This window comes from Rissa tridactyla, chromosome 12, assembly GCF_028500815.1.
Source record: "Rissa tridactyla isolate bRisTri1 chromosome 12, bRisTri1.patW.cur.20221130, whole genome shotgun sequence".
In the NCBI taxonomy this organism is placed as follows: domain Eukaryota; kingdom Metazoa; phylum Chordata; class Aves; order Charadriiformes; family Laridae; genus Rissa; species Rissa tridactyla.
Window position 1 is genome coordinate 17,608,930 of NC_071477.1, and position 26,187 is coordinate 17,635,116.

Consider the following 26,187-nt stretch of genomic DNA (forward strand, 5'->3'; position numbering starts at 1 on the left):
GAACCTGTTCTGTAAGTCTACGGGACCTGACCAGACGAGTCTCAAGGGAACTGACTGATGCAGTCGCCTTACCACTGTGCCTGGGAAGATCACGTAACAGATCCTGACAGAAGCCATGTTAAAGCAGGGTGATTCAAGACAGCCAGCATGGCTTCACCAAGGGCAAATCTTGTCTGACCAACCTAGTGGCTTCTATGATGGAGTGACTACATCAGTGGACAAGGCAAGAGCCACTGATGTCATCTATCTGGACTTCTGTAAGGCCTTTGACACAGTCCCCCACAACATCCTTCTCTCTAAATTGGAGAGATATGGATTTGATGGGTGGACTGTTCGGTGGATGAGGAATTGGCTGGATGGTCACATCCAGAGGGTTAACGGCTCAATGATCGGATGGAGATCAGTGATGAGTGGTGTCCCTCAGGGGTCCATACTGGGATCAATACTGTTTTATACCTTCATCAATGACACTGACAGTGGGATTGAGTGCACCCTCAGGGAGTTTGAGGATGACGCCAAGCTCAGTGATGCAGCTGACACACCGAGGGACACGATGCCATCCAGAGGGACCTGGATGCTACCCAGAGGGACACGGACAAGCTCAGTAAGTGGGCTCAGGTAAACCCCATGAGATTCAACAAGGCCAAGTACAAGGTCCTGCACCTAGGTTGGGGCAATCCCATGCACAAACGCAAGATGGGCAGAGAATGGATTGAGAGCAGCCCTGAGGAGGACTTGGGGGTGCTGGTGGATGAAAAGCTGGACATGAGCCTGCAATGTGTGCTCTCAGTCCAGAATGCAAACCGCATCCTGGGCTGCATCAAAAGCAGCGTGGCCAGCAGGTCAACGGAGTTGGATTAACCGCCCACTATAGGAGAAGATCAGGTTCGAGACCATCTAAGGAACCTGAAGGTACATAGGTCCGTGGGACCTGATGAAATCCATCCACGAGTCCCGAGGATGCTGGCGGATGAAATTGCTAAGCCATTTTCCAACATATTTGAGAAGTCGTGGCAGTCTGGTGAAGTTCCCACTGACTGGAAAAGGGGAAATGTAACCCCATTTTCAAAAAGGGAGAAAAGGAAGACCTGGGGAACTACAGACTGGTCAGTCCCACCTCTGTGCCTGGCAAGATCATGGAGGAGATTCTCCTGGAAACTCTTCTAAGGCAGAGATGGAAAATTAGAATGTAATTAGTGACAGTCAACACGGCTTCACCAAGGGCCACAAACCTGGTGGCCTTTTACAGTGGTGCTACAGCATTGGTAGATAAGGAGAGAGCAACAGACATCATTTACCTGGACTTGTGCAAAGCGTTTGACACTGCCCCTCATGACATCCTTGTCTCTAAGCTCGAAAGGCATGGATTTGATGGATGGACCGCTCGGTGGGTAAGGAACTGGCTCTATGGTCACACTCAAAGGGTTGTGGTCAATGGCTTGATGTCCAAGTGGAAACCAGTGAGGAGTGGCGTTCCTCAGGGGTCAGTACTGGGACCAGTGCTGTTTAACATCTTTGTCAGAGACATGGACAGTGAGATTGAGTGCAACCCCAGCAAGTTTGCCGACGACACCAAGCTGTGTGGCACAGTCAACTCGCTGGAGGGAAGGGATGCCATCCAGAAGGACCTGGACAGGCTTGAGAGGTGGGCCCGTGCAAATCTCATGAAGTTCAACCAGGCCAAGGGCAAGGTCCTGCACGTGGCTTGCGGCAATTCCGGGCACAAATCCAGGCTGGGCAGAGAATGGATTGGGAGCAGCCCTGAGGAGAAGGACTTGGGAGCAACGTGTGTGTTACCAGCTAGCTAGGGGCCACCTCTCAGAGGGTTTGTTACTCCACAGAAAAGCTATGGCACCATAATCGTATTGAGCATTATGACACCTTGTCTTTTTTTCTGTATTTTATAGCAGTCTTTCAGTATTTAAAGGGGGCTTATAAGAAAGATGGGGGACAGACATTTGAATAGGGCCTGTAGCAACTGAAGAAGGGGTAATGGTTTTAAACTAAAAGAGGGTAGATTCAGACTAAATATAAGGAAGAACTTTTTTATGATGAGGGTGGTGAAACACTGGCCCAGGTTGCCCAGAGAGGTAGTAGATGCCTCATCCCTGGAAACATTCAAGGTGAGACTGGACGGGGCTCTGAGCAACCTGATCTAGTTGAAGATGTCCCTGCTCATGGCAGAGGGTGTTGGACCAGATGGCCTTTAAAGGTCCCTTCCAACCCAAACCATTCTATGATTCTATAAACTACCACTATTGTTCTGGCTGCTGTGTGTGTATATATATCTGTACTTGACAAAGTCATTTACAACTTAAATTTTACTCTAAAGTTTTGAATTGCTTTAAAATTGTCCTGAGGTATTCTCCAAAATATACCTTCCAGAGATAATGATATTCGGGTCCTGAACCGAACACCTGAGGATGTTTTACAGTAGACCAGCAAAGTTTTGTGGAACAAGTGAGACTGAGAGACGGCCCAGAATCATTCTCCTCCAAGTTCTTCCACACCCATGTGTCAGCACCTCCAGAAAACACTTTTCTAGTTGTTCTAAACCTCTGTAACAACACTTCAACAACGTCCACCCCACTGAAGCAGTGCTGCTGTTATCATGGATAACAATGCAAAGATACTCAAAAAAACCCCAATCAGATACGCTTGGAAGCTAAAGGTCGCAATAAGAAGGAAAAAGAAAATACTTTACCATGTACATGAGACTGTTGGAAACTTTTTCCTGGTGCAAAGTGGAAATTTCCAGCTACCTGCAAGAGACAGTAATCTTTCATTAAAGGGTCTGAATCTATATAAATAAAGCAGTCGTACTGGTGTTGGATCTTTAAATTTTTGTTTAAACAAGATATATACCAAGGAACTCATTTTCATAGGTGACAATATCAGCAGATATTGTCCTAACAGAGAAATGAATTTCCCGTCTTCCTCACAGGCAGTCATGTGGAAAGCCATAATTACATACTGATGTTGATAATAACTGTTCTATGCAGATCATTTTAGCCGACATAAAAACGCGAAGAAGAAGGAATTAAACTATTGGGAGGGAACTGACTCCTGCTGCAGGAAATACAAAAAGGTATCACAGAAAATGAATGGAGAAAGTAACTGAGAAGGAGAGTGAGCAGGGTAACAAAACCTCAATACAATAAACAACAGTGATCCTACGTATGCATCCATGAAAATAAGCTGCTTGCAAAAATAAAGCGCTATACTTACAAAAAAAAACCCCAAACCCCACAAAAACCCCGAAAGACAAAAGGTTGTTAAAATTTCATCCTGGAATCTGAAAGGGATGTGGACATTAGGTGCCAGTCCTCATGGACACTTACTAGCAATCACACACACTCTCCCCTGGAAGATCTGAATGTCCCAAGCTCAGGGGCTATCCTACACCTTTGACGTCTGTGCAAACCTACTGCTTATGTTAACTGCAGTCCTGATGAGAAAGATGTGCAAAATTCCACGTGTATAACACAATGGCCCCCAGAAATTTCCCCAGCGACACCCACCACTGGACCCTTTCTACCTCCAGCATTACCCTTTCAAGCTTTCCTTTTCATCACACATTGTGATGGAGGGTCCCATAAGGATGCTGGAACCACAATGTCTGGCTTTGAGTAAAAGATTTACTTTCCAGAAATAAAGAATGTGGTCTCCAGGAAGAGTACACAAATGTGTAAAAAAAATATAGTTTGAATTAAAAAAAAAAAGATTTGCCTGGCCCTGACCTCTAGAATGTACCTGGGTATGTAACCTGCGTGTCCAAGTGTTCTGGGTTTGGTAACCTGCCAAATGACAGGGTAATTACGTAGTTATCCGGTATACCTCATATTACATTTTCAGATGTTTTTGCCAGTTGCAAAAACCACCTCTCTGAGCATTTTCAGCTTTGGCTACCAACTCCAATAATCTTGCTTCCACTGTTTTTTAAAAGAAAGATAACATTTCACTCTCTCCAGCACCTCTGATGGTGAGTTGTTGGTTACTGTTATCTCCAGCACCCTCCGGTGCTCTCTGCTTTAAGACTAGAAGGGCAGGTGGGACAATCTAACCTCAAAGAAGCTGCCTCACTTCCTCCAGAAACCTCAGCAAGAAGATGCGCTAGATAGATGGCAGGAAAAGCTAAGCTTCTCCAGCCAGCATGCTTCTTACCAGCCCACACAACGAAACAGAGAATTATCCCCTTCCCACTGCTCTTCCCGATTCTCCTACTGAACTTGCGCCTCTACGGGCACAACTACCTTGCTGAGCCCAGGGTTTATTATATTACAGTCCCGTGAACGTGTAAAGCTAGAAAAGGAGAGGAACGCCCCAACTCTGCCTTTTCACAGACACCACCATCATGCAGCAGGTTCACAACAAAATCCATCTCTCACCTTGTTGACCTCTAGGAAACCATACACTTGGCAGCCCTCGTTCTTCTGTTCCTGCATTTTCTGGCTAAACCCTTCCCTCTTGCACTGCTCTATGGTATCTGGGTTCTTGAAGGCCCAGCCTCGCCGCCTGTATGCTTCTCTGACGTCGTCGCAAGTATTGCAACACCTGCAAAAGCACAAGCACTATCTTACCATCTGCATCGCTAGAAATAGATGCTCAAGTTCAGGACACAAATCCTTAGTGGATTTTTCTTCAATAAAGCAATAAAGCAAACATCATGGACTGGACCTTAAAAGCTGGCCTAATGCTCCTGAAGGAGTTCGAGCTTCTTGATGTACTTTCTGAGGTTTTGGCATGAGGATGCAAGCTGTCTCAATGCAGTGCTTGAGTCTGAAGAGGACCCTGCCTGTCCATTTAGACAGCCAAGACACTCCTTGGCAAAGAAATTCGCTACAAAACCGACATCAGTGTCTCACAGTTCTGAGCAGTTTGGAACTCCCCTGGGTGAACAAAGCATCTGCCCGTTTTTATTCCTCCTTTTCTCTGTTTTTACGCCAAGACTGTCAAAACGGGAAGGAGGGTTAATGGCAGACTTTCTTCATTGCTTTTCTACCTCTGGATTCTACCTTGGTCACTGAAAAAAAGTGTTTTTCTTTCTTGGTTCCATGTTTTGCTGGACCAAGAAAAAGTTGAAGGCTGGAATCATGAATCCCTCAAGACGGAAACATCTCTGGGGAAGGACGCAACTTGACAGATGGGACAAACCAAGTTACTACAGAGAGAGTAATAGCGAAGGATAGTCCAGAACTATGGACTACCACGGATCCATTCTTACAAGAAATTGCAGGTAGGGGGAATGAGAAACACCAAATGACAACTGTTGTTTCCAATTCTCGTCATTCTCTCAACACATGCCCAGGAGGATTTCATTGCACAGACATTCACAGACATTTGGGAAAAAAAAGCGCATGCGACATAACTCTATCAATTTGAGCGCTAAAATACAAAAAGGTGTAAAGGTTACCGAATGTCCTCTGACTCTGCCCCATAACAGCTCTCGCAGCGATCAGCATCCAAAGAATTTGGATCAAACACTTTTGCTTCTTCTTTCCCCAGCTCTAAGACAAAAAAAGATTCAAAGTGATGAGGCATGTCTAGAAATGCTACACTGTACTCCTGGTTTATTCTACACACGAACACAATGATTTTGTGTCGGAAGCTGCACGTCCTGCATGCAAAGTCCACCTGAAATGGTACACGCAGAGCCTGCTGACGTGTGAAGATCAAGAAGCAGAATAGCATTTGCCGTGTCAAGAACACCCTCCGCAGAAAGAACTGGCTATCTGTAAGCCTTGCTGTAGCACTGATCAGATGCTACTTCCACGAGGGCTTTGTTAAAATGTTATCTAAAGCAGACCAAATTAGTACACCGCAACTGATACCGGACCTGTTACACAACCAAAATTTTAAATAGCAATCAACGGAGTCAACAGCGTATAACACATAATCCCGTTCCAAGGCATGTAGGGAACACATTCCAATGAAACAAGATCAGAGTGGAAGTCTCCTGAGTGGAAAACTGAAACCCAGTCCTCCAGGATGACAACGCTGACAAGGCGCAAATGTTAACCACCACTCACTAGAAACCTCCAAGGAATTTCTACCTTCTTCGTGACTTCACAATTCTGACAGTATCTGTGCCACACATGTGTTGAATGTGCAGCCACCGTGCGTCTGGGGCACGAACTCACAGAGTTTTATGTTCTTATGTGCAGAAGGCTGAAGAGGGACTTGTAACAGAGGAGATGAGAGCTGAAATCCGCCAAAGGGGAGGAGATGCCTACGAAAACCTCAAACAGGAGCTCTGTTTTGTCAAGAACCAAAACAAATATCAAAGGTCTGCAAGTTTTGGAGTCAGGAATAAGTGAGCCAAGGAATTTTGTATCTACAACTTTCAAAAATATTGGCTCTTATTATAAAAGGCCCCCTTAAAATCAGGCTGTTTCAACTCACAAACCCTGAAGGACAGGACCAAGTCTGCTGGGTTACAAAAGCCCTCTGAGGCTCACTATCTAGGCACTACTGCACTGCCCTGAATAAGCCTTGAAAAGGTGGCTCCTTGGATAACTTGTGCCGGGAAGGTGATAAGGTACATAGTCAGACATTGCTGAGGGGATAAAACGTTATCAGGGCCTTGTTCGTTGAGATTGGGAGGTATAACAGGTGGACAGAAGTAAGTATTAAAGATGCCTGTATTCTGTATTAGCCACAGAAGAAAAGAGATTTTAATTAGCAAGTATGAAATACATGTGAAAATCAATCATAAACCTTATTTCTTTAGTCAAATACTTTATGGTAGTTATGAACAAGCAAATATAAACTTTTAGGAAAATATACCCATTATTAAACAACGGTGTGAGACTCTTTCTGAAGCTTACAACATTTAAAGGACTTGAAAGCGCGCTTAGGAATTCATTGTTTAAGAAGTGGTATGGCTTTTAATCTTGCAGTTACGCTAAAAGATAGCGTCAGGAAGAATAGAGCTTAATAACTGCTACACTTTGTCAAAGCCATGATTCCCTCCAATTGGACAAGAACATCTGTACAATGGAGTCTTTCAAGATACAGCAACGAGAAACAGCTTTTTAAATGTAATCAGTAGCTGCCTGTTGAGTTGTCTCAGAGACAGCATCCAGAGGTAATGCACAGTTTAGATACTATAAAGAAACTACAGTACATAAAACTTTACATGCAGGGTTTCTTGCTGTTAACATGGTCCTCAATGCGCATGCAGATATGAAACATGGTCCTCAATGCGCATGCAGATATGATATGTGAAACTGTAAAACTCCGTCCACGTTAAAGGGAAAGAAATGATTAAGACCCACCATTAAAGAATTCAATCATTTATTATCATTCAATGGAAATAAGATGACATCCAAGCACACAATGCAACCTACCATATAAATCATTAAGCTGTTAACTATTTTCATGTAACTACGATTAGGAAAGGCCTCCAGATACCACTCCATAAAATTTGGGTATGCTTTACTAAATTTCACAGAATCATAGAATCGTTTAGGTTGGAAGGGACCTTAAAGATCATCTAGTTCCAACCCCCCTGCCCTGGGCAGAGACACCTCCCACTAGATCAGGTTGCTCAAAGCCCCGTCCAGCCTGGCCTTGAACCCCTCCGGGGATGGGGCCCTGGTTTAAGGTCAATACTGCTATAGCTGCCATCTAAATAATGGATTGAATGTCAGTGTTACTAATAGAAACAGATAATCAGAGTTCAATGAGCACGGGTGGATACTTCTGATCTAACTTGCAACGTGGGTGATCAAAACCAAACTAGCTTTGTGCTTTTTCCGGACAGCAGACGAAATTGCTTGCTGCACACAATGCATCTGATCTCTTTTAAAAATGCCTCTTCCAGCCGAGACAGTTCACTCCCTGCAAGTTTCCCTTCCTCTCCGTTGCTTATATAAGGAGTCAGAGCAACCAGTGCAGACAGAGTAATCCCAATGGAGACTGGCAATACGAGTAAGGCAGGAGGCATACATGTGTTAATAGAGAATTAGATACAGAAAAGCTGGTTTTGTCCCTAGACGTTAAATTTGTAACGCCGCAACCTCTGAACACAGAAGGGCTGCTAAGTGACACAGCAGTACGAACGCTTAGTTTAGCCTTTCAACATCAAGAACAGAAAAGTTAAATCTGAGTGATACAAATCAACAAATTTAGTTCATGCTAATATGCAGAACTACACTATTGCCCAGAAAAGGTAATAAAGAGCTCATGTTTTGGAAAGGAAAAATCAGGACAGTATGCCTGTTCGACTGTAACACTTTGCCAGAATCCTTTCTGGTTTGTATCAAAGTACAACAATGAGACAAAACATGTAAAAAACGTAGAGGAGAGGTTTACGTAGTCAAGGATCACTCAGTACAACTTGCAATCAATAGATCAACTAAAATACATTTATCAGGTATGCGTGAACACACACAAAGTACCTGCAGTAAGGGGCAAGTTTAGGCTTAAGGGTTGAGTGGCCGGAGCCTTCCCTGGGGAGAGGCTCTTTCCTCTAACCAGCTCGTCCCATTTGTCAGCCCGCTGTGATTTAAAGATACAACCAAAGCCAAGTTTTGCCAGAACAGCTGCTTCATTTCTAGTCATCAAAGACCATGAACTCGGGAGGTTTATTCCTGAAATGCATCCGTGAGTCCTTGTCATAATTTCAGAGGGACGAGGCAAAGACTGGCCCCGCAAAAGTAGCGAGTACAACAGAAGCTTGTATGATCTGCCAGTTTAATACATTTGGGACCTATAAAACTCTTCAGGAGTTTATGGTGTTTAAACGCTCTTCAGCTGTCACTTGCTCCCGTAAATCTCAAAATGTGCATGCAGTGATGGAAAGACTACGAGAGCATCCATCCAAGAAAGGCAGAAAAGCATCTTACCATGTCTCTCAGCCTCCGGAGTCACACGATTGCCAGCTTTATCCAAACGTTGCTTAAACAGATTGTGCTCTACGTCCAGCTGCTGTTCTCCTGCTACGTCCATGGCATCAATGCTCAAATCTGAAAACAGCGAGCAAGGAAAGTGGTCTGTAAATGCCCATTTGTTATGCCCTGTGGCAGGCTGGAAGCATTCAACCCGTGAAAATACAGAATCTTTCGGCCAGGGGGAAGAGTGTGCCAAACTGGAAGAATGCGTATGGTTGGGCCTAAGGGACGTACAGGGAATAAAACGCACGTTGCAGCAGCCTAAACGACCCTTCCAAATACGGGGTTGGGTTTGATGTACAAGAAGGACTGTTTCCAGCTGCCACAGGAAGTGTTATCCTCAAAGGCAAACACACTTTCGGCAAAACCCCCAAACCCTCAAAGCCCGTAACCATTTTCCAGAGTTGAGCTTAAAATCAGTTGAAAGCTGCGTCCTACCTCTACCCCCTCACCCTCCCCCTTCCCCGCCAGCGTGTTTCCTCGTGATCCCTTTTCAGAAAGACGACTGAGAAGGTTTGTGGTCTCTGTCTGGTGTCAAAGCACCACGATACACTGACTGCCTACACGCTCTCTTACAAAACTAACAGCTTCTCTGCACAAAACAGCAGAGGCTTCCAGTCTTACTGGCCTCCCCACGCCCTTTTAAATGTGAGGAAGGCAAAGACCACTAATATCTTGGGTGGTCAGAAGGAACTCAGACTCACTGCATTCAGAGCCCAGCGCATTACCCAAAGGAATTACTACAACAGAATAAGAGGCGGGGAAAATCAGCGGACAGTCGGATAACGTGCACAGCAGTAATACCCAGTAAGATTTGCAATTTTCAATCACTTTATCCTGTTGTGGATAAAGTGATTGATAGTGTGGATAATCACTAAATCCTTTTTATTTTGAATTTAGTTAAAAGGCAATCAGATTGTTAACACTCATTCTGATTTTAAAAACTGTGGAGAAATTTTAAAAGGTGTGTCAGAATTTAAGTACAAAAACCACGCAAAAGCTGTACCTCATCAAGTAACTTCCAAAGGAGACTCTAAAGCTTTTCAACAACAATACAGTCAAATCTTGAGTGCCGAGCGAACTCTGTGCCAGTTTTTTCAGTATTACAGCACCCTCTGACAAAGTACAACACCACACAGAAGAGTAAGTGGGTTTGTACACCTTGTCCTCATCTATAAACTAGCAAAATACTGCTGCCTGACTGGAAGCGCTGGCTTAAGCGCCCAGTGGGCCTGGCTGGAATCACCGCGTAACCACACGGGATCACCAATTCCTCCCCATCGGTGGCCCAAGCAGCAGCGCAGCTCTTGGAAGCACCAGGCACGTGGAGTCTCTCGGGCATTTGGCAAGCGTGAAAACAATCCGCAGCAGTCAAAAGCCTGACTCACAAGCACAAGGCATATGTGGAAAAATAACATCCAGATTAATCTTCAGTTTATCTCCCCTTGATTTGTCAACATATAATTCCGGATGAACCTAGGAACAAAGAAAAAAAAGGGTCCCGTTTCACTTGGAAGCAAATCCTAAGGCCTCTTTCCCTTGACTGCTCTGGCTCGGCAGCCCATTTTGAAGACGGGGGATTTGTGAGACACCCCAGCTGCTGCCTCCCGCACCGCCCGCGGCAGCTTACCGCCCGCCCTGGGAGACTTATGAAGGCGGTGAGGACTCGGGAATCTTAGGACTGGGGGTAGGGGGGGTCCCTTGGCGTTTTCTCTCCTTGCTGTGCGTTCCCTGCCGGCACACGGCGCAGACAGCCGGCAGAGACTCCGGGCCACCCCCGGGCGACCGCGCTCAGGAGGCCACAAGCCCCCTCACGCCAGCAGCTCGCCGGGGAGAGCAGCCGGCTCCCCGCGCCGAGGCGACCGGGCAGGGGAAGACGAGGCCCCCCGGTAGTTCTGCGGTGGGGGAAACTGCTGCCCAGGCAGTCCGGAGGAGGCGGCGGCCGGGAGGGGGTGCGAAGGCACGGCAGACCGCCCCGGGCCGCCTCTCCGCCGGGACTCGGCCCCCACCCGTCGCCGATACTCACCTCCTTAGTGAGGTAGTACTGCAGCTCCGAGAAGAAAAGCAGCGCCACGATGAGCCCGCTGACCGCCGTCACTGCCAGGGAGACGAGAGCCGCCGTCAGCCCCGCCACCGCCCCGAGCCGCCGCCCGCCCCCAACGTCCCCCCGGCCAGCCGCCGACCCACGGCGAGGCCCGCGCCCGCCCGCCGGCCCCCAGCCGCCCTCACCCAGCGCGCCCCCGCACGTCTTGACCCGAAAGTCTTCCAGGGTCTTGGGGAAGGCATCGAACCGCCTCAGCCGCCACAGCGGAACCATGGCGCCGCGCGGCCCGGAATCGAACCCGGCTTCCGGCGACGGCCTGGCCTCGCCCCGCCCCGCCGAGTCAGCACCGCCCCAAGCCGGCCGCGGGGGCGGGACCGCGGCTGCCGGTCTCCGCTGCCGCCGAGAACCCTCCCGCCGACGGCCCCGGCCCCGGCGGGACCCCGAGGGACGCCGGCCGGGCCGGGCGAGCTCGCCAGGGCCGAGGTGAGGCTGCCGGGTGAGAGCGGCCCTCGCTCGGCCCGACCCCCGCCCTGTCCTGTCCTGCCCCGGCCTCCGCCCGGGAAAGCCCTGGGGTCCTTCCCTAGCGCCCTCCGGAGATCAGCCTAGCTGCCCGGCGGGGCCAGCAGCGCACGGTGAGCAGATCTTTCGGGAGAGGAGTAGTGCTTTGCGTACGGGAGCTGGGGAGGAACCGTCCCACCCCGGCGGGAGCTGCCCACCCCTTCGAGGCGCCATCAAACCGCCAGGAATAACCGTCCCAGACAGTGCAATTCCTGCCCACCCGTTGAATCAGGATACTTAAACCCTAAGTTTTGGGGAGGAAAATGGGGAGTCTTCCAACGATACAGCTGGCCTGTAGGAGATTCTTCTCCCCCTTGTCCGGGACGCCGTGCAAGGCAGCTTCCCAGGGACTGAGCGGCCCCACCTGAGAGAGGGGGTAAGTGATTTAATAACATACGTATGATATTTGACATACTTTAAGACCGTGATTTGTGCACTCTTTTAAGGTATTAATATCTAGCGTGCTTGTCGTTTGTGTTGTTACTTTTCGGGATCACTTTTTAGGTTGCAATAGTGTATTCTGTGGATTATTTTTTTTTCTTTAAATTGCAATAGTGCATTCTTCCATTGTACCCATAAAACTTGCAATAGCGTCGTATCGGACCTGTGAGTGAAGTCCAAATAAATTGTGAATTTGAACCTCTCAGTGCAGTCTTTTTCTCTCCGCCACATCAATTGGTGCAGCGAGCAGGGTACAACGGAAGAATTATTGCAGAAACATGGTCGTAAACCCTTTCCCGCGGACAGGGAGAAGGCTAAGAGGTTGTGGAAAAGTAAGGAGAAAGTGGTGGAATGGGTAGAGCAGTGTAAGAAGGAACAAAAGGAAAAAATTGGAAAGGGTAAAGGTGTCCTGTGCACTGTTTTTGGAGTGTGTTTAACCTGTGCACAGGAGGAGGCATGGAAATCTGAAGGTGTTAAGAAAATGGGTGCAGCTGACTCGAAGGCAGACGCCCTGATTGATTGCAGTAAAAAGCTCTGTGAATTGCAAACTGAAGTTGAGGTTACCAAAGCTGCTTTAGAGGAAGAACAAAAGACAAAAGAAGCCTTAAGGGCTCATGAAGGGTAATTGGAAATTGAAAACATGCTTTTGAAAGATGAATTAACTGCTGAAAGGGAGAGGAATTGGAGGTTACAGGCAAAATTAGATCCGTTGTTGTCAAATGCTCCGACCCCCTCTCCCGCCCAAGTCAAGAATTTAGTTATGTGCACTGATCCTGATACTTGGGACCGGGATATCTGGGGTGACCCAGATGATGCGCCCAAGGGGGCAAGTAATGTTGAAATTCGACCCCTCATGAAAACAGAGGTGCAGTCAAATGATCGAAATAATTGGAGATATACTACAACACGTATCACCCCGCGTTCGGGACCTGAGCTTGCTCGAATGCAAGAACAATTTTCACGCAAGCTGGGGGAAAATGCAACTGAATATTTATGGGATGTTTCGCTAAAAGAAGGAGATCATATCTTGCTGAGTGAGGAGGAAGCTAGAGGTTATTGGGGTCCTGGTGTATTCCTGGATGGGGGCCCTGCCGGGGATCAACCCTTAACACTTAGAGTCGCCCACTGGGCAGGGGGGATGGATTCTAGAGAGCGAGGCGAGCCACTGGCTATTAAAACTGCTGGGTTAGCCAGGCTAGCTGAATCGGTACAAAAGGCTGCCTGTATACAAGCCATGAATGAGCATGGTGAGCAGGGCATTCCCCTTGCTGCTCCGGTGGATCCGGTGCACCTTAAACCGTTGATTAGATTAGAGGTCTCCCTGATGCCGTGAAAATGTACGTGCAAAACCGAAAGGAAAAGATTTCACAGGCAATTGACCATAATACTCGCAGCCCCCATTGGCGACGGCAGCCCCTTTTAGCCTGGGGGAACTATTACAAGAAATAGTGATTTATGGTAGAGACATGGGTTGGTGAGAGGAAGGTTCAAATACGCAGCGCCATGTCCGGCAGGCACGGTTTTTCGGGCATAATAATCCCCGTCCTCCTTGACAAACCAATTCTCATTCTGACCCTCAGCGTAATGAACTGTGGAGAAAGGCGTTAGCATTAGAAATATCTCAATCAATGTTACATGGACAGCCCACAGAGAATATTCCTGTAATGGTAAACTTGGTGGAACAGCCTACTAACAAAGCTACAGAACGTACTGATGCTGTTAAAACACAGAAAGGTAAAGCCTCTGCTCCTGTGAATCTTTTTGCAGACTTAAGGAAGGATTTGATTGATCTAAAAAACTAGAAAGCGCGGGGGGTATTTTAGGCCAACCCACAATGGCCTAACCATTTAAGTGACCCACATATTATTTTAGCTACTGGCCCCGGATGAATACATGTAAATTTTCTAATTGATACTGGAGCTCAAATAAGTGTTATCACCAAAAAAACAGCAAAAAAGATAGGATTAGTCGCCAGCTGGAAGAAGATAAGTGTAATAGGAGGGACTGGAGTCCCTGAAATCAGACCAATTGGTACGTCGTGTGTCTGGCTTCCAGGAGAAAACCAAATGACTAAGATAAAAGCAGTCATCGGTCCTTATTGTAATAACATTTTGGGATTTGATGTATTAGCAAACAAAGTCTGGAGATTGCCAGACGGCACGGTATGGAGCTTTGGAGCCCCACCATGTGAGGTCCAGTTACTGGAGACTGCCATTAGACTGTCTCCTTCTCGGGTAACAAATGTTAATCAATATCCTTTACCAGCCACAGCCAAAATGGGGATCAGGGAAGTAATTAAAGACCTGGACGCCCGTGGTGTTATAATCAGGACGCACTCACCCTATAATTCTCCGGTATGGCGACAGTAGATGGCGACTCACAATTGGCTACAGGAGGCTTAATAGCAATGTAATGCCCCTTTACGGCCGCTGTTGCTAACGTTTGACCTGGTCACCCAGATTGAAGCTAACTGTCACACGTGGATGTGCACTGTAGGTGTTAAGGATATGTTTTTTATGATTCCTCTTCAGGAGGAAGATAAACCTCAATTTGCGTTCATGTGGGAGGGAGTGCAATATACTTTTAATCAGCTCCCACAAGGATACAAACATTCTCCCACTATTGCCCATAATGCACTAGCGAAAATATTGAAGGAGATAAAGGTACCAGATGGGATAAACATGTACCAATACATTGATGACATCCTAATAGGTGGAGATAATGACGAGGCAGTCAGAGAAGTGTCTAGTCAGGTTTGGGACACACTGACTTCCTTGGAATTAGAAATCCCTCCCGCTAAATGTCAGGGACCAAGTCAAGAAGTTACATTTTTAGGAGTTTGGTGGTCAGGAGGAGCTGTGGCTATACCAGCCGATATCCTGGAAAAAATAGGAGCTGGTAGAGCTCCGGAGAACAAAAGGGAGCTGCAACAGATACTTGGGACTTTAGGTTATTGGCACAAACGTATCCCTGGATTTTCCATAATTGCTAGACCCCTGTATAATTTGATTAAGAAAAATGTTGGCTGGTGGTGGACCCTCAGCATGAGAAAGCCTTGAATCTGCTGATTCATGAGCTTCGCATATATCAGACTTTAGGCCCTATACACCAGGCAGATCCTAGGCAGATTGAGTGGGGATTCAGCGAACATGGTTCTCATTGTAATTTCTTTCAATGGGGACCAGAAGGTCCTGATGCACCCTTGGAATTCTCCTCTTGTTGATTTAATGATACTGAGCGGAGATATACTGATTGGGAAAAAGGTATGTTATCACTTGTGCGGGCAGTAAGAGGCTGAGTGGATCGGCACGAGCCAAGATGTGGTTGTCTGGAGTCCTTACCTTCTCCTGGAATCAGTTAAGAAGGGGACTCCTCCCACTGAGGGAATTGCCCAAAACCCCACTGTTCAGAAATGGTACTCCTACTTGGAAGGTATTGGCCAGTTAGTTACTATTGCTGAAGGACCAGTAAAAACATCTAAATGACAAAAGGATGTTAAGTCAGACCTTTCTATGCTAGTCAAACCTAACGAACCATCACCTGTTTTAGAAGCATCCCCTTTTACAGCTGAATCAGACCAGTCGGGCGTATGCTTTACAGATGCTTCTGCAGCTTGCAAAGCCTGGATTACCAAGTAGTAGGTGGATCATACCAGATTTCTAACTGACTCATTGTCGATCGTAGATACGGTCGAGCAGCACTTTTACATTTGCTTGCAGGTTGTTATAGATTGTGGCCCAATAATTGACAGGAACCAGTCCAATTAATCAAATTAGTTTATTAAGCAAGCGGCAGCAAGCAAAACAGCGCTGGGCGGCCGGGGAGTCTTTGCTCCGCCAACGGCGCACACCCACTTCCCGAAAGTAGTTGATTATATACTCTTCTAGTTCCCGTATATGTGTCAATCCTGGTATATTCTGTGTCTGAGCGACGTGTTGCTAGGGGGTCGGTCTTGTCCCGCCTCCTGATGGTCGTGAGACTGAAGGCTCCTCATCTTTATCAGTGTCCTTGGGGAGACTCTTTTCAGCTTATCTCACAACTTAGCTCTTCCCTTTGAAGTGTTAAAACACACCAGATGCCTGTGATTTAGGCCTTGAGGTGTCAAAGTGCCCCAGACAGCACACCGGATGCCTGTGATTTAGGCCTTTAGGTATCAAAGTGCACCAGATAGCCCGCTGGATGCCTGCGATTCAAGTATGTGAAGAGTCGAAACAGTGTAAGTTTTCACCAGCCTTTAAGAAAGCCTGATTTGATTAACAAACATGATTCTATTTATTACAATCCCCCCTTTTTTTTTTTTTTTTTTTTTTTTTATTTACCATTTTGTTCATCAAATCTTTGGAGTTCAGCGTGACTTAAAGCTAATGTTTCTTCTATTGCTGGTTCCTGATCTAATGACTCGTATTTAGCCCTGAGAAGCATTAAATGGGCAGCTTCCAGTCTGCCCTGTACAATTTCAATTACTCTGTTCAATATACAAGGGCCAAATGTTAATCCCAAAATTAATAGTAGCATAGGTCCCGCGATGGTAGACAATAGCGTAGTCATCCATGGGGAATAATTGAACCAGGATTCATACCAACTTTGCTGTGCTTCTCTTTCTTTCTTTCTTTTTTCTAATCCTTCTCGTAGTTTTGTCATGGTGTCTCTAACTACTCCAGTGTGATCTGCATATACGCAGCATTCGTCATCCAGAGCAACACAAACCCCCTTGCTGTGCAAACAATAAGACACCTACAAGATTTAGTAAAATTAAAATTAGAGTGTGGCGAGAAGGGTGGAAACCCGGCCGGCTAATAAGTTTAGTTTGAACACTCACTCCAATTACCCAGTCCTTTGTAGTGCTATCACTCCTCCCGGGGCATTTCGTGCGATTCCCTTGGTTAACACTGAGGCAGTCCTCCCAGTGTCTTTGTACAGTCCCACTCTTTGGGTTCTGTTCTCCACAGCTTTGTACTCCTCTGCCTCGCTCGTCGACTCGGTTGCTTCGAGCCACGAGGGGTATCATCTTCTCGGCAGCAGGGGTAGTCTTCAGGAGAATAAATGCAATTTTTAGTCGCTTGCTTCTGTGCATTTCAGGTGAATCGCACTGAACCCCTTTAAGTGTCTTGCGACAACACACTTTAATAATGTCAATTACAAATGGAGCAGGTTCGCGAGGGTGATAGCAATAGTACTCTGGTTTAATACCCCGTGCAAATATCTCCCGCCATTCACTAGATTGCTCCTGGATTTCACCATTAAATATTTTTATGTTTAGAGCCAATTTGGTGAGCTCACGCTCTTTGTCCCCACAAGGTTGGCAAACCCCTCGAGGGGGTATCCCGTAACGGCAATGGGTCCCCCTCCGTTCTCGACACCCTTTACAAATAAAACAAATAAAAAGGATAACAATTACAGCTCAGAATGTCACACTTGATTCTTATGTCCCCTGTATCACCGTAACCGTACCCCACCGATATGCTGTAGTCGCTCACTTGTACCACAGTTATATGTGTGTCCATTTACAACCTCCAGAAGGCAATCTTCAGATCTCCAGGCGGGCTTGTCACTTCCCAAGAATAGTCTTTTAATGGTCCTTTTACGCGGCTCGCATGAGTCCAGCCTCTCTCTGCTGTCCGGATGGCTGTTTCTGCGGTGAGTAAAACGAGATAGGGCCCTTCCCAACGGGGGTTAATGAGGACTCTTTCCATGATTTGATTAGCACTTTGTCTCCTGGCTTTATGTTATGCATGGCTACATCCAAGGGGGGTCTCTGTACTACTAAGCCCTTATTCCGCAGCTTTACTCTCCTAGCCATGAGTTGAATTATATAAGGTCTAATTTGTGAATTTTCAAGTTGGGGGTGGTCCTGCGGAATTTCTAAATCGTATGGCATCCCATATAACATTTCAAAGGGGGAAATTCCTACATCAGTTCGGGGCTGTGTTCTTATATTCAATAGTGCTAAGGGGAGGCACTTTACCCATGACATCTTAGTTTCTAACATCAATTTTGTGAGCTGTTTCTTTATTTCCCCATTTACTCTTTCTACCTTTCCCGAGCTTTGTGGATGCCAGGGAGTATGATATTCCCATTTTGTCCCCAAAGAGGAGAGAGCTTCCCTTGCTATTTTTGAAACAAAATGGGAGCCCCTATCAGAGTGTATTACCTCAATGGATCCATACCTAGGGATTATATTTTCCAGCAAAGTCTTCACTACGGTTTGAGCGGTGGCTCTAGCTGTCGGGAAAGCTTCCACAAAATGGGTTAGGTGGTCTATGATTACTAATAAGTATTTATATCGTCCCACCTTTGGAAGTTCGGTGAAGTCTAGCTGGATTTTAGCAAATGGTCTGTGAGCCAGTTCCCTTCCCCCCAGGGCTTTTTCTCTGTAACTGATGTTTATTGACCCTTTTGCATGTCATACATTCGCTAACTATTCTCTTTGCTATGTTGTATATATCAATGCACGCATACTTCGTGGCAAACTGATCCACTAACGCCTGAGTTCCCCAATGGGTGTTCTCATGGAATTTTTGCATGATTTTCAAAGCCAGAGGTTTTGGGAGAACTTCCCGGCCATCCGGGAGTTTCCACTTTCCTTTTTCTGTCTCCCTGATTCTCATCTGAGTCAGCTTATCTTTTTCCTGCACTGTAAAACTCAGGATTGAGTGAATTTTTCCGTGTAGATGGCAATGGCTATACTTGGGGTTGTCACACTCATCATAAATTAGACATCTGCAAGGGACTGCATCGATTCCAAAATCCTTCCAACACTCATAACATGGAAATTCGTCTGATTCCTTTCCACAAGTTATACAGTCCTCCCGAGTTCTTTTAGTCTGGATCACCATTAATGCCGCTCTTTTTGCTTCTTGATCAGCAAGATTGTTTCCTCTGACTAATGGGCTTAATCCTTTTTGGTGTCCTTTTAAATGTACTACGGCTATTCCCGCCGGTCCTCGTAATGCTTGTAAGACCTGGATTATTAATTCCTGGTGTATTAATCCTTTTCCTTGAGAATTTATTAAACCCCTTTCTTCCCAAATTTTTCCAAAAGTATGCACTACGCCAAAGGCATATTTTGAATCCATATATATGGTTCCAATTTTACCTTTTAAAAGTTGCAAGGCTCTTCATACAGCATATAGTTCACAAGCCTGTGCAGACCAACTAGGGCTCAGAGGTCCTGATTCTATTACACTAAATGTTTTTCCATCAATGATTGCAAATCCTGATTTTCTCTTTCCTTCAACTACCCGGGATGATCCATCTACAAATAGCTTTTCTCCTTCTCCAAGTTCTTCCTCATCTAAATTTGGCCTGATTTTTGTTTGCTCCTCAATGTTGTAAAGACAATCATGATTTATTTTGTCACTCGGCTCCCCATACAAAAACTGTGCTGGATTCTGCACGCTTGTTACCTCGAGTTCCAGTTTGGGAGAGGAAATTAGGATGCCTTCATATTTTAGGAGCCGGGGCATCTGTTATCCATTTGTCAGCTTTTTGTTGCAAAATTCCCCTGATGTTGTGAGGTGATAATACCCTCAATTCTCCTCCAAAGGTAATTTTATGGGCTTCCTCTACCAAAAGGGCTGCGGCTACTACCACTTGAAGGCAGGTAGGCCAACCCCTACTTACAGGGTCCAGGAGTTTAGATAAGTATCCCACAGGTTTCTTTCTTCCTGCCCATTCTTGTGCTAATACCCCAAATGCGGTCCCTTCATCAACACTGATAAATAGATAAAATGGTTTCTTTACATCTGGCAGGCTCAAAACTGGGGCATTTACTAAATCAGTTTTTTTAGTGTTTCTAATTGTTTATCATCATCCTCCGACCATTTCCATAATCCATCCTTAGTTAATTTGGTATAGAGGAACTTCACGTTTTTGCTATAGTTCTCAATCCATTGCCTGCAATAGCCAAAGAGACCTAATAATTGCCTAACCTGTCTTTTAGTTCTAGGAGCCGGTAATGACAATATGCCATTCACCCTTTCGGGGTCTAATTTCTTAGTTCCCTTGCTTAGTCTGCGTCCCAGATATTTTACTTCTTTCTCAACAAATTGTAGTTTTGATTTTGATACCTTCAATCCTTGTAAACTCAAAAAATTTAGTAACTTAATACTTTCCTGCCTCACTTTTTCTTCGCTATCACCAGCTAGGAGCAAATCATCCACATATTGGACCAGTGTGACTCCTTCACTTAACTCATACCCCTTCAGGATTTGTTCTAAGGCTTGTCCGAACAAGTTCGGAGATTCGGTAAACCCTTGGGGCAATACCGTCCACCGTAATTGTTTCCGATGGTTATCTAGGTCTTCCCATTCAAAAGCAAAGTAATCTCGGCAATCTTCTTTGAGAGGGCATGCCCAGAATGCATCCTTCAGATCTATTACACTATACCATTGATTATCGGGCCCTATTTGACTCAGGAGGGTGTGTGGATTCGCCACCATCGGGAATCTAGCTATTGTTTTCTGGTTAATTTCTCATAAGTCATGTACTAACCTATATTTTCCATCCGGCTTTTTTATTTCTGGGTTCCTTATTGTTACTGAAAAGGGTTCAATATCTAACTTACCTACTGTTTCCGGGGTGTACCAGACTTCAGGATTTATTTTCTCTTCATCTATTACTCGTAAGGGACACAGTTTAATTTTTTTTTTTTTTTTTTTTTTTAGTGTTTCATTTTTTACTTCTAAGCCAATTCCTAATTCAATCATCAAATCTCGGCCCAATAAATTATAGTCTGCTTCAGGCATGAGTAGCAGGGACCCCACCCCTACCTTAGAATGGGTTTCAAAAAACACATCCTTTATTACGGGTATTCCAAAAGGTTCTCCTTTTGCTCCAATAACCTGTATAGTCGCCGAGGATATTTTACATCCTTGGGGCAATTTTTGAACGGTAGATCTTTCTGCTCCCGAGTCCACTAGGAACTCAATTTCTTGTTGCTGGGGACCCACTTTTAGTTTATCAAGGGCTCTGGTGTTTTTTTTTGTTTTGTTTTTTTTTTTTTTTTGTTTTTTTTGTTTTTTTTGGTTTTTTTGGTTTTTTTGGTTTTTTTGTTTTTTTTTTTTTTTTTCCTCGGGTTCCCAGCAAATAGAGCCCCTGACACCCCTAGTCTTTGAACATTTTCTCATCCATCATTCTCTTTCTGCAGTCCTTTTTAACATGCCCTTTTCCTCCACAATAAAAACAAACCACAGTTTCCCATTCTCTCCCTCTTAAAGGTTTTCGGGTCTCCTGTCTTATCTGGCGAGCTTCAAACCCTTTTCCAGGGGTTGACGTCCTTTGCCCTTGTCTGACTGCAGCTACCAACATTCTGGCTTGTCTCTTATGTATTTCCTCCTCCCTGCGGACATACACTTTCTGGGCTTCCCTTAACAATTCATCCAAACCCCTATCTTGCCAATCCTCCACTTTCTCCAGCTTCTTTCTAATGTCCGTCCATGATTTAGCTACAAATTGGTTTGTTTTTTTTTTTTTTTTTTTTGTTTGGTTTTTTTTTTTTTTTTTTTACCCCCCTGTTTCTTCTCTCTCAAGTGATATAGATTTACTCTAGTCTCTGACCTTATCCACAAGTGTGCATATTCACTCTCCTCCAGGCTAAAGGGTTCCTTAGAATTAACATAAATATGTAAAGCCTGGCATATCCAATCTTCAAAGGACCCAAAAAACGGGCCAATACAGGTGGTCACTTCTAATTTGTTTCCCACCCCAAACTTTCATACAATAACGTATCATTTTTGCTTTATCCTTACCCTGCCTAGAAGGGTAATCATCCCAATATTTAATCATTAATCCTAACGAACTGTCTGGCGGTATCTGGGGTAACCTAACCTTAGGCACCGACCCACCCATGGGATCAGAAGGCTTGCTTTTCTTCTGTCCCATCTTCCAGAGTGCCTTCACACACACACACAATCTTTTCCCCCTGTTCGTGGCCCAGTCCCTCGCGGGAGATGGGAACCGCACTACTAAGGGGTCCACACTTGCTTCGTCCTCAAGTGGACGTCTCACACAGGCACACTCCAGGATACCCAACCCCAACCGAACGGATCACCGGCCTATACTTACTCACTCCTGAGTCTTCGTTCGGGTCTTCGTGCACAAAGTTTACGGGGTTGCCGGCTTTTATTTGCTTGCTGCCGAATTTCGAGTTCGTCGGTAGAGGTTTTGGGTGTAAAAACCCCCAACAGGGGCCGCTTACTCAGCGGGGCGCCCCCCCTGTGAGGTTTACAGCCAAATTGCCTCTATCCGAGTCACGGCACCAAATTTGTTATAGATTGTGGCCCAATAATTGACAGGAACCAGTCCAATTAATCAAATTAGTTTATTAAGCAAGCGGCAGCAAGCAAAACAGCGCTGGGCGGCCGGGGAGTCTTTGCTCCGCCAACGGCGCACACCCACTTCCCGAAAGTAGTTGATTATATACTCTTCTAGTTCCCGTATATGTGTCAATCCTGGTATATTCTGTGTCTGAGCGACGTGTTGCTAGGGGGTCGGTCTTGTCCCGCCTCCTGATGGTCGTGAGACTGAAGGCTCCTCATCTTTATCAGTGTCCTTGGGGAGACTCTTTTCAGCTTATCTCACAACTTAGCTCTTCCCTTTGAAGTGTTAAAACACACCAGATGCCTGTGATTTAGGCCTTGAGGTGTCAAAGTGCCCCAGACAGCACACCGGATGCCTGTGATTTAGGCCTTTAGGTATCAAAGTGCACCAGATAGCCCGCTGGATGCCTGCGATTCAAGTATGTGAAGAGTCGAAACAGTGTAAGTTTTCACCAGCCTTTAAGAAAGCCTGATTTGATTAACAAACATGATTCTATTTATTACACAGGTGTGCCCCGATAAAAGGAGGGACAAGGAGTGCAATGGGGTGGAGACCTAAGATGTGTCGACCTGAAGCATGAGCTGCACTTGCATGGAATGGACAAGCTGTGCAGAACTTGAATGTGGACCAGAAGTTCGGGGTTTTTTTCATTCTTGTGATCTTTCTATGTTTGTTTTGATAAGGATAATTTGTTGTTGTTGTTGTTTGAGTTGGCTTGTTTGTTTTTTTTTTCTTGCATAACAGTAGTGCATTCTTCCATCGTATCCATAAAACTTGCAATAGTGTCGTATTGGACCTGTGAGTGAAGTCCAAATAAATTGTGAATTTGAACCTCTCACTGCAAATCTTTTTCTCTCTGCCACAGAGCATTAGCAGAAAGGTTTGTGTTGTGATGAAAGCGGTTCCCAGGGACAGTAAAAACAAGCATCACTTTTCCCTCATGACACTTTCCATGCGGGAGCAATCATCAGACATTTGCTGGTTTTGAGCCCAGCTCTGGAGAGCGCGTTACCGCAGAGGTTAGAGAAGCAATGAAAGCGGATCACAGAGACGGTGAGAACAAGCACAACTTTTCCCACTTGGCACCACCCATGTGGGAGCAATCTCCAGGCGTTTGATGCCCAGGTCTGGGGAGAGTGTTAGCACGAGGGCTTGAAATGCGATGAAAGCAATTCCCTGAGGCAGTGAGAAGAAGCACCACTTTTCCCTCCTGGCACTTTCCAGGTGGGAGCAATCTCCAGACGTTTCACGTTTTTGAGCCCAGGTCTGGAGACTGCGTTAGCACAGAGGTTAGACGGGAATAAATGCGTTTCCCAAAGACAGTGAGAACAAGCACCTCTTTTCCCCCATGGAACCATCCACGTAGGAGGAAACATCAGACATTTGCTGTTTCTGAGGCCAGGTCTGAGGAGAGTGTTAGCCCCACGGTAAGAGGGGCAATGAAAGTGGTTCCCAGAGACAGGGAGAACAAGCACCACTTTTCCCTCCTGGCACCTTCCATGTGGGAGCAATCATTCAACATTTGCTGTTTTTCAGCGTGGCCATGTGGGTTGATTTGGAGCCCCAAGGTTACATCGGGACCGGGACTCCCTGGCCGGGTCCGGGTCCCAGTGCCACCGGGCGCTCGCTGGCTTTTGTTTTTTGGTTTTGTGGTGTGCGTTTCTGGTTTGTCTGGGGGGAGGGGAGGAACAGGTAGGGAGGTACTCTGTGAAGAGGAAGAGATGTATATAGTTGTATTTATAGTTGCGTTTTGAAGTTACTGGTGTTTTTGTCAGTAGTTGTAGGTAGTTGTGTTGTTGTTAATAAAGAGTTGTGTTCCTGTTTTTCACACCCAAGCTCTGTGTGCATTTCTTGGGAGCCGCGGCGTTTGCAGAGTTGTGGTTCCAGTGTGTCGGGGATGGCGGGGCTGGGGGCGGCTGGGGGTGGTGGCACGGCCGCCCCGGGGGCAGGGGGTCCCTGTGCACAGCCGGGGCCCCAGGTGGAGGGGGCAGCGCAGGCTGCGGGGGGGAGGCTGCGGGGGGCTTTGGGGAGAGGGAGCTGGTTGCAGGGCTGCCGTGGGCGCAGGCTGTCGGGGTGCGGGGAGCCGTGGGTGGGGACCCTCCCTGGGGTGCGGAGGCGGGGGGCGATGCGGTGTCCCCTCTCTCTGGGGCTGGGTTGGGGCTGTGCGTGGGTGTCTGGCGGCTGGCAGTGCCGAGCTTTCCGTGCCCCCCTGGCTGTCCCTGCCCTCTGCAATAGCTCCAGCCCCCAGCCTTGTCCTGCCACCCCCTGCATGCCCGCAGCCGGGAGGAATGGGGCTGTCGGGACCTTCTGCCCCCCAGGAAAGGCTCCCCTGGACATGTGGGTTTCAGCCAGTGACTCGCAGGTGGCCGGACTGTCCCAGGGTCAGGCGCTGCAGGGAGCAGCCTGCACCCGGTCTCCAGTCGGATCCTGCTGCCCAAAGCCATCCTTCTCCCTTCCCCCCCGCATGCTGAGACCCTTCCTGCGAGAGCCTTCGTGCTTGTGGCTTGAGTTGAGCTCACCCCTGGTGTTGGTGAGTTTGTAGCGAGTGCCCCAAGACGATGGTGTTGGGAGGACATTAACTGTGTCAGGGCTGCAGTAATAGTAGAAGAGCTGGGTAAGGAGGGTGGTGTTGGGCGGGTTTGGGGAAAGGTCTGCTTAAACAGGACATGGGTGGAATCAGGTTTCTGGGGGCAAGTAGAAGGGTGGTAATAAAATACTGGTGTGGATAAACGGGGCCATCTCTTTGTCCCCAGCAGTGAGTTGTGGGGAGCGCAAAGGGTTTACAAGGGAATGCAGAGAGCAATTAAGGGAAACTCCAGGAGAGATTCTCAAGGAGGATTATCTCAAGGAGAATGGAAACTCATGTTTTTTTAATATTTTGTTTATTTTGTGCTTGCATTCTTCTGCCAGCAAACATGCCAATGGGAGGTTGTCTGTGAGCTGTTCTTTATTGCCCCTTCTCCACGGGACAGGCTGGCTCGGGATGAAAATTCTCTCTGGGCTGAGGCCCCAGAGATGCAGAATCCCCCCCCAGGCTGGTGTCAGCAGTGGGGTAGGTGCCCACAGGCAAAAGCCACTGGGCTGGAACCGGTGGGAAACCCGACGCGGTGCCAGCCCACGAGGGCAGAGACCCTCCTGGCACAATCTGCCTGGCGTGTGGCTGTGCCTGTTCCCTCTGTTCCCGCTGGGACTGTGGCTGCCCCAGCTCCTGCTGTGGCCTGAGCTGTGCTGGGAGCAGCGCCAGGAGGGCAAAGGCAGAGCCCCAGGTGGGCAGGACCAGTGGCCAGAAAGAGCCAAAGGGCCACCACGCAGCCAGGCTCACCTGCAAAGTGCTGCCTCCTGCGGCCGGCATCTCTGGCGCTTTGGTCCAAATGTGGTGCCTTATGGAAACGGTAGAGAGCAAACCTCCAAGCTGGAGAGTAGACACCATCAGCTTCCTCACAAAGCTTTTGGAGCGGATCCAGCAGCAGCTGAGGCTTTTGTGCCTCTCAGTGTGACACAGGGGACACCACACCGTGACGGAGGAGGAGGAATGAGTGCTGCTGTCACCGTTGGCTCGGTAAATATTTTTGGATTTTTTTTTTTTGCTCAGGACTGAAAAAATTGAGAGTTACGGGCTCTGAAACCTTGTGACTTGAATGGTGAATAAGTGAATTCCCCTGGTAGACTGGTCTGGGCAAAAGCCAGGTGTGTTTCTTTGTGGTACTTCTTCAGGAGCCCATGAAGCCAAGTCTAGAGTATGTTGTCCTGGCCATGGCGCCATGCTCCCGTCCAGCCAGCTCCCTCTGCAAGGCCTCTCGTCCCTCCAGAGAGCCAAGGGCACCTCCCAGCTGGGTATCACCCGCAAACGTGGGTGCGGGGGGTAAAGGGGAAGCTCTGTCTCCTGGGGGACACCCCATCCTCCCCTCTGTCCCCATGCCATGGCCAGCC

At 47.0% G+C, this 26,187-nt stretch overlaps 1 protein-coding gene and 1 long non-coding RNA gene across 3 annotated transcripts in view; one reads left to right on the forward strand and one right to left on the reverse strand.

Moving 5' to 3' along the window:
• ERGIC3 (ERGIC and golgi 3) overlaps positions 1 to 11,277 on the reverse strand; it is a 32,903-nt gene extending 21,626 nt beyond the window's left edge. Inside the window, exons 1-7 of the mRNA XM_054218140.1 lie at positions 11,124 to 11,277; positions 10,921 to 10,991; positions 10,283 to 10,370; positions 8,850 to 8,969; positions 5,414 to 5,507; positions 4,389 to 4,554; positions 2,705 to 2,762 (exon numbers count right to left, since the gene is read on the reverse strand). Coding sequence (XP_054074115.1) covers positions 2,705 to 2,762; positions 4,389 to 4,554; positions 5,414 to 5,507; positions 8,850 to 8,969; positions 10,283 to 10,370; positions 10,921 to 10,991; positions 11,124 to 11,211 — 685 coding nt within the window. The 5' untranslated portion in view covers positions 11,212 to 11,277. The remainder of the gene's footprint in view (positions 1 to 2,704; positions 2,763 to 4,388; positions 4,555 to 5,413; positions 5,508 to 8,849; positions 8,970 to 10,282; positions 10,371 to 10,920; positions 10,992 to 11,123) is intronic.
• A 35-nt stretch (positions 11,278 to 11,312) lies between these two features.
• LOC128916450 (uncharacterized) lies at positions 11,313 to 23,088 on the forward strand. 2 transcript variants are annotated; one of them, XR_008468968.1, is made up of 3 exons: positions 11,313 to 11,872; positions 13,518 to 15,656; positions 22,765 to 23,088. It is a non-coding gene; the product is annotated as an uncharacterized LOC128916450 (long non-coding RNA). The 2 variants fall into 2 exon arrangements; XR_008468969.1 differs by lacking the exon at positions 13,518 to 15,656.
• The last annotated feature ends 3,099 nt before the right edge of the window (positions 23,089 to 26,187 follow it).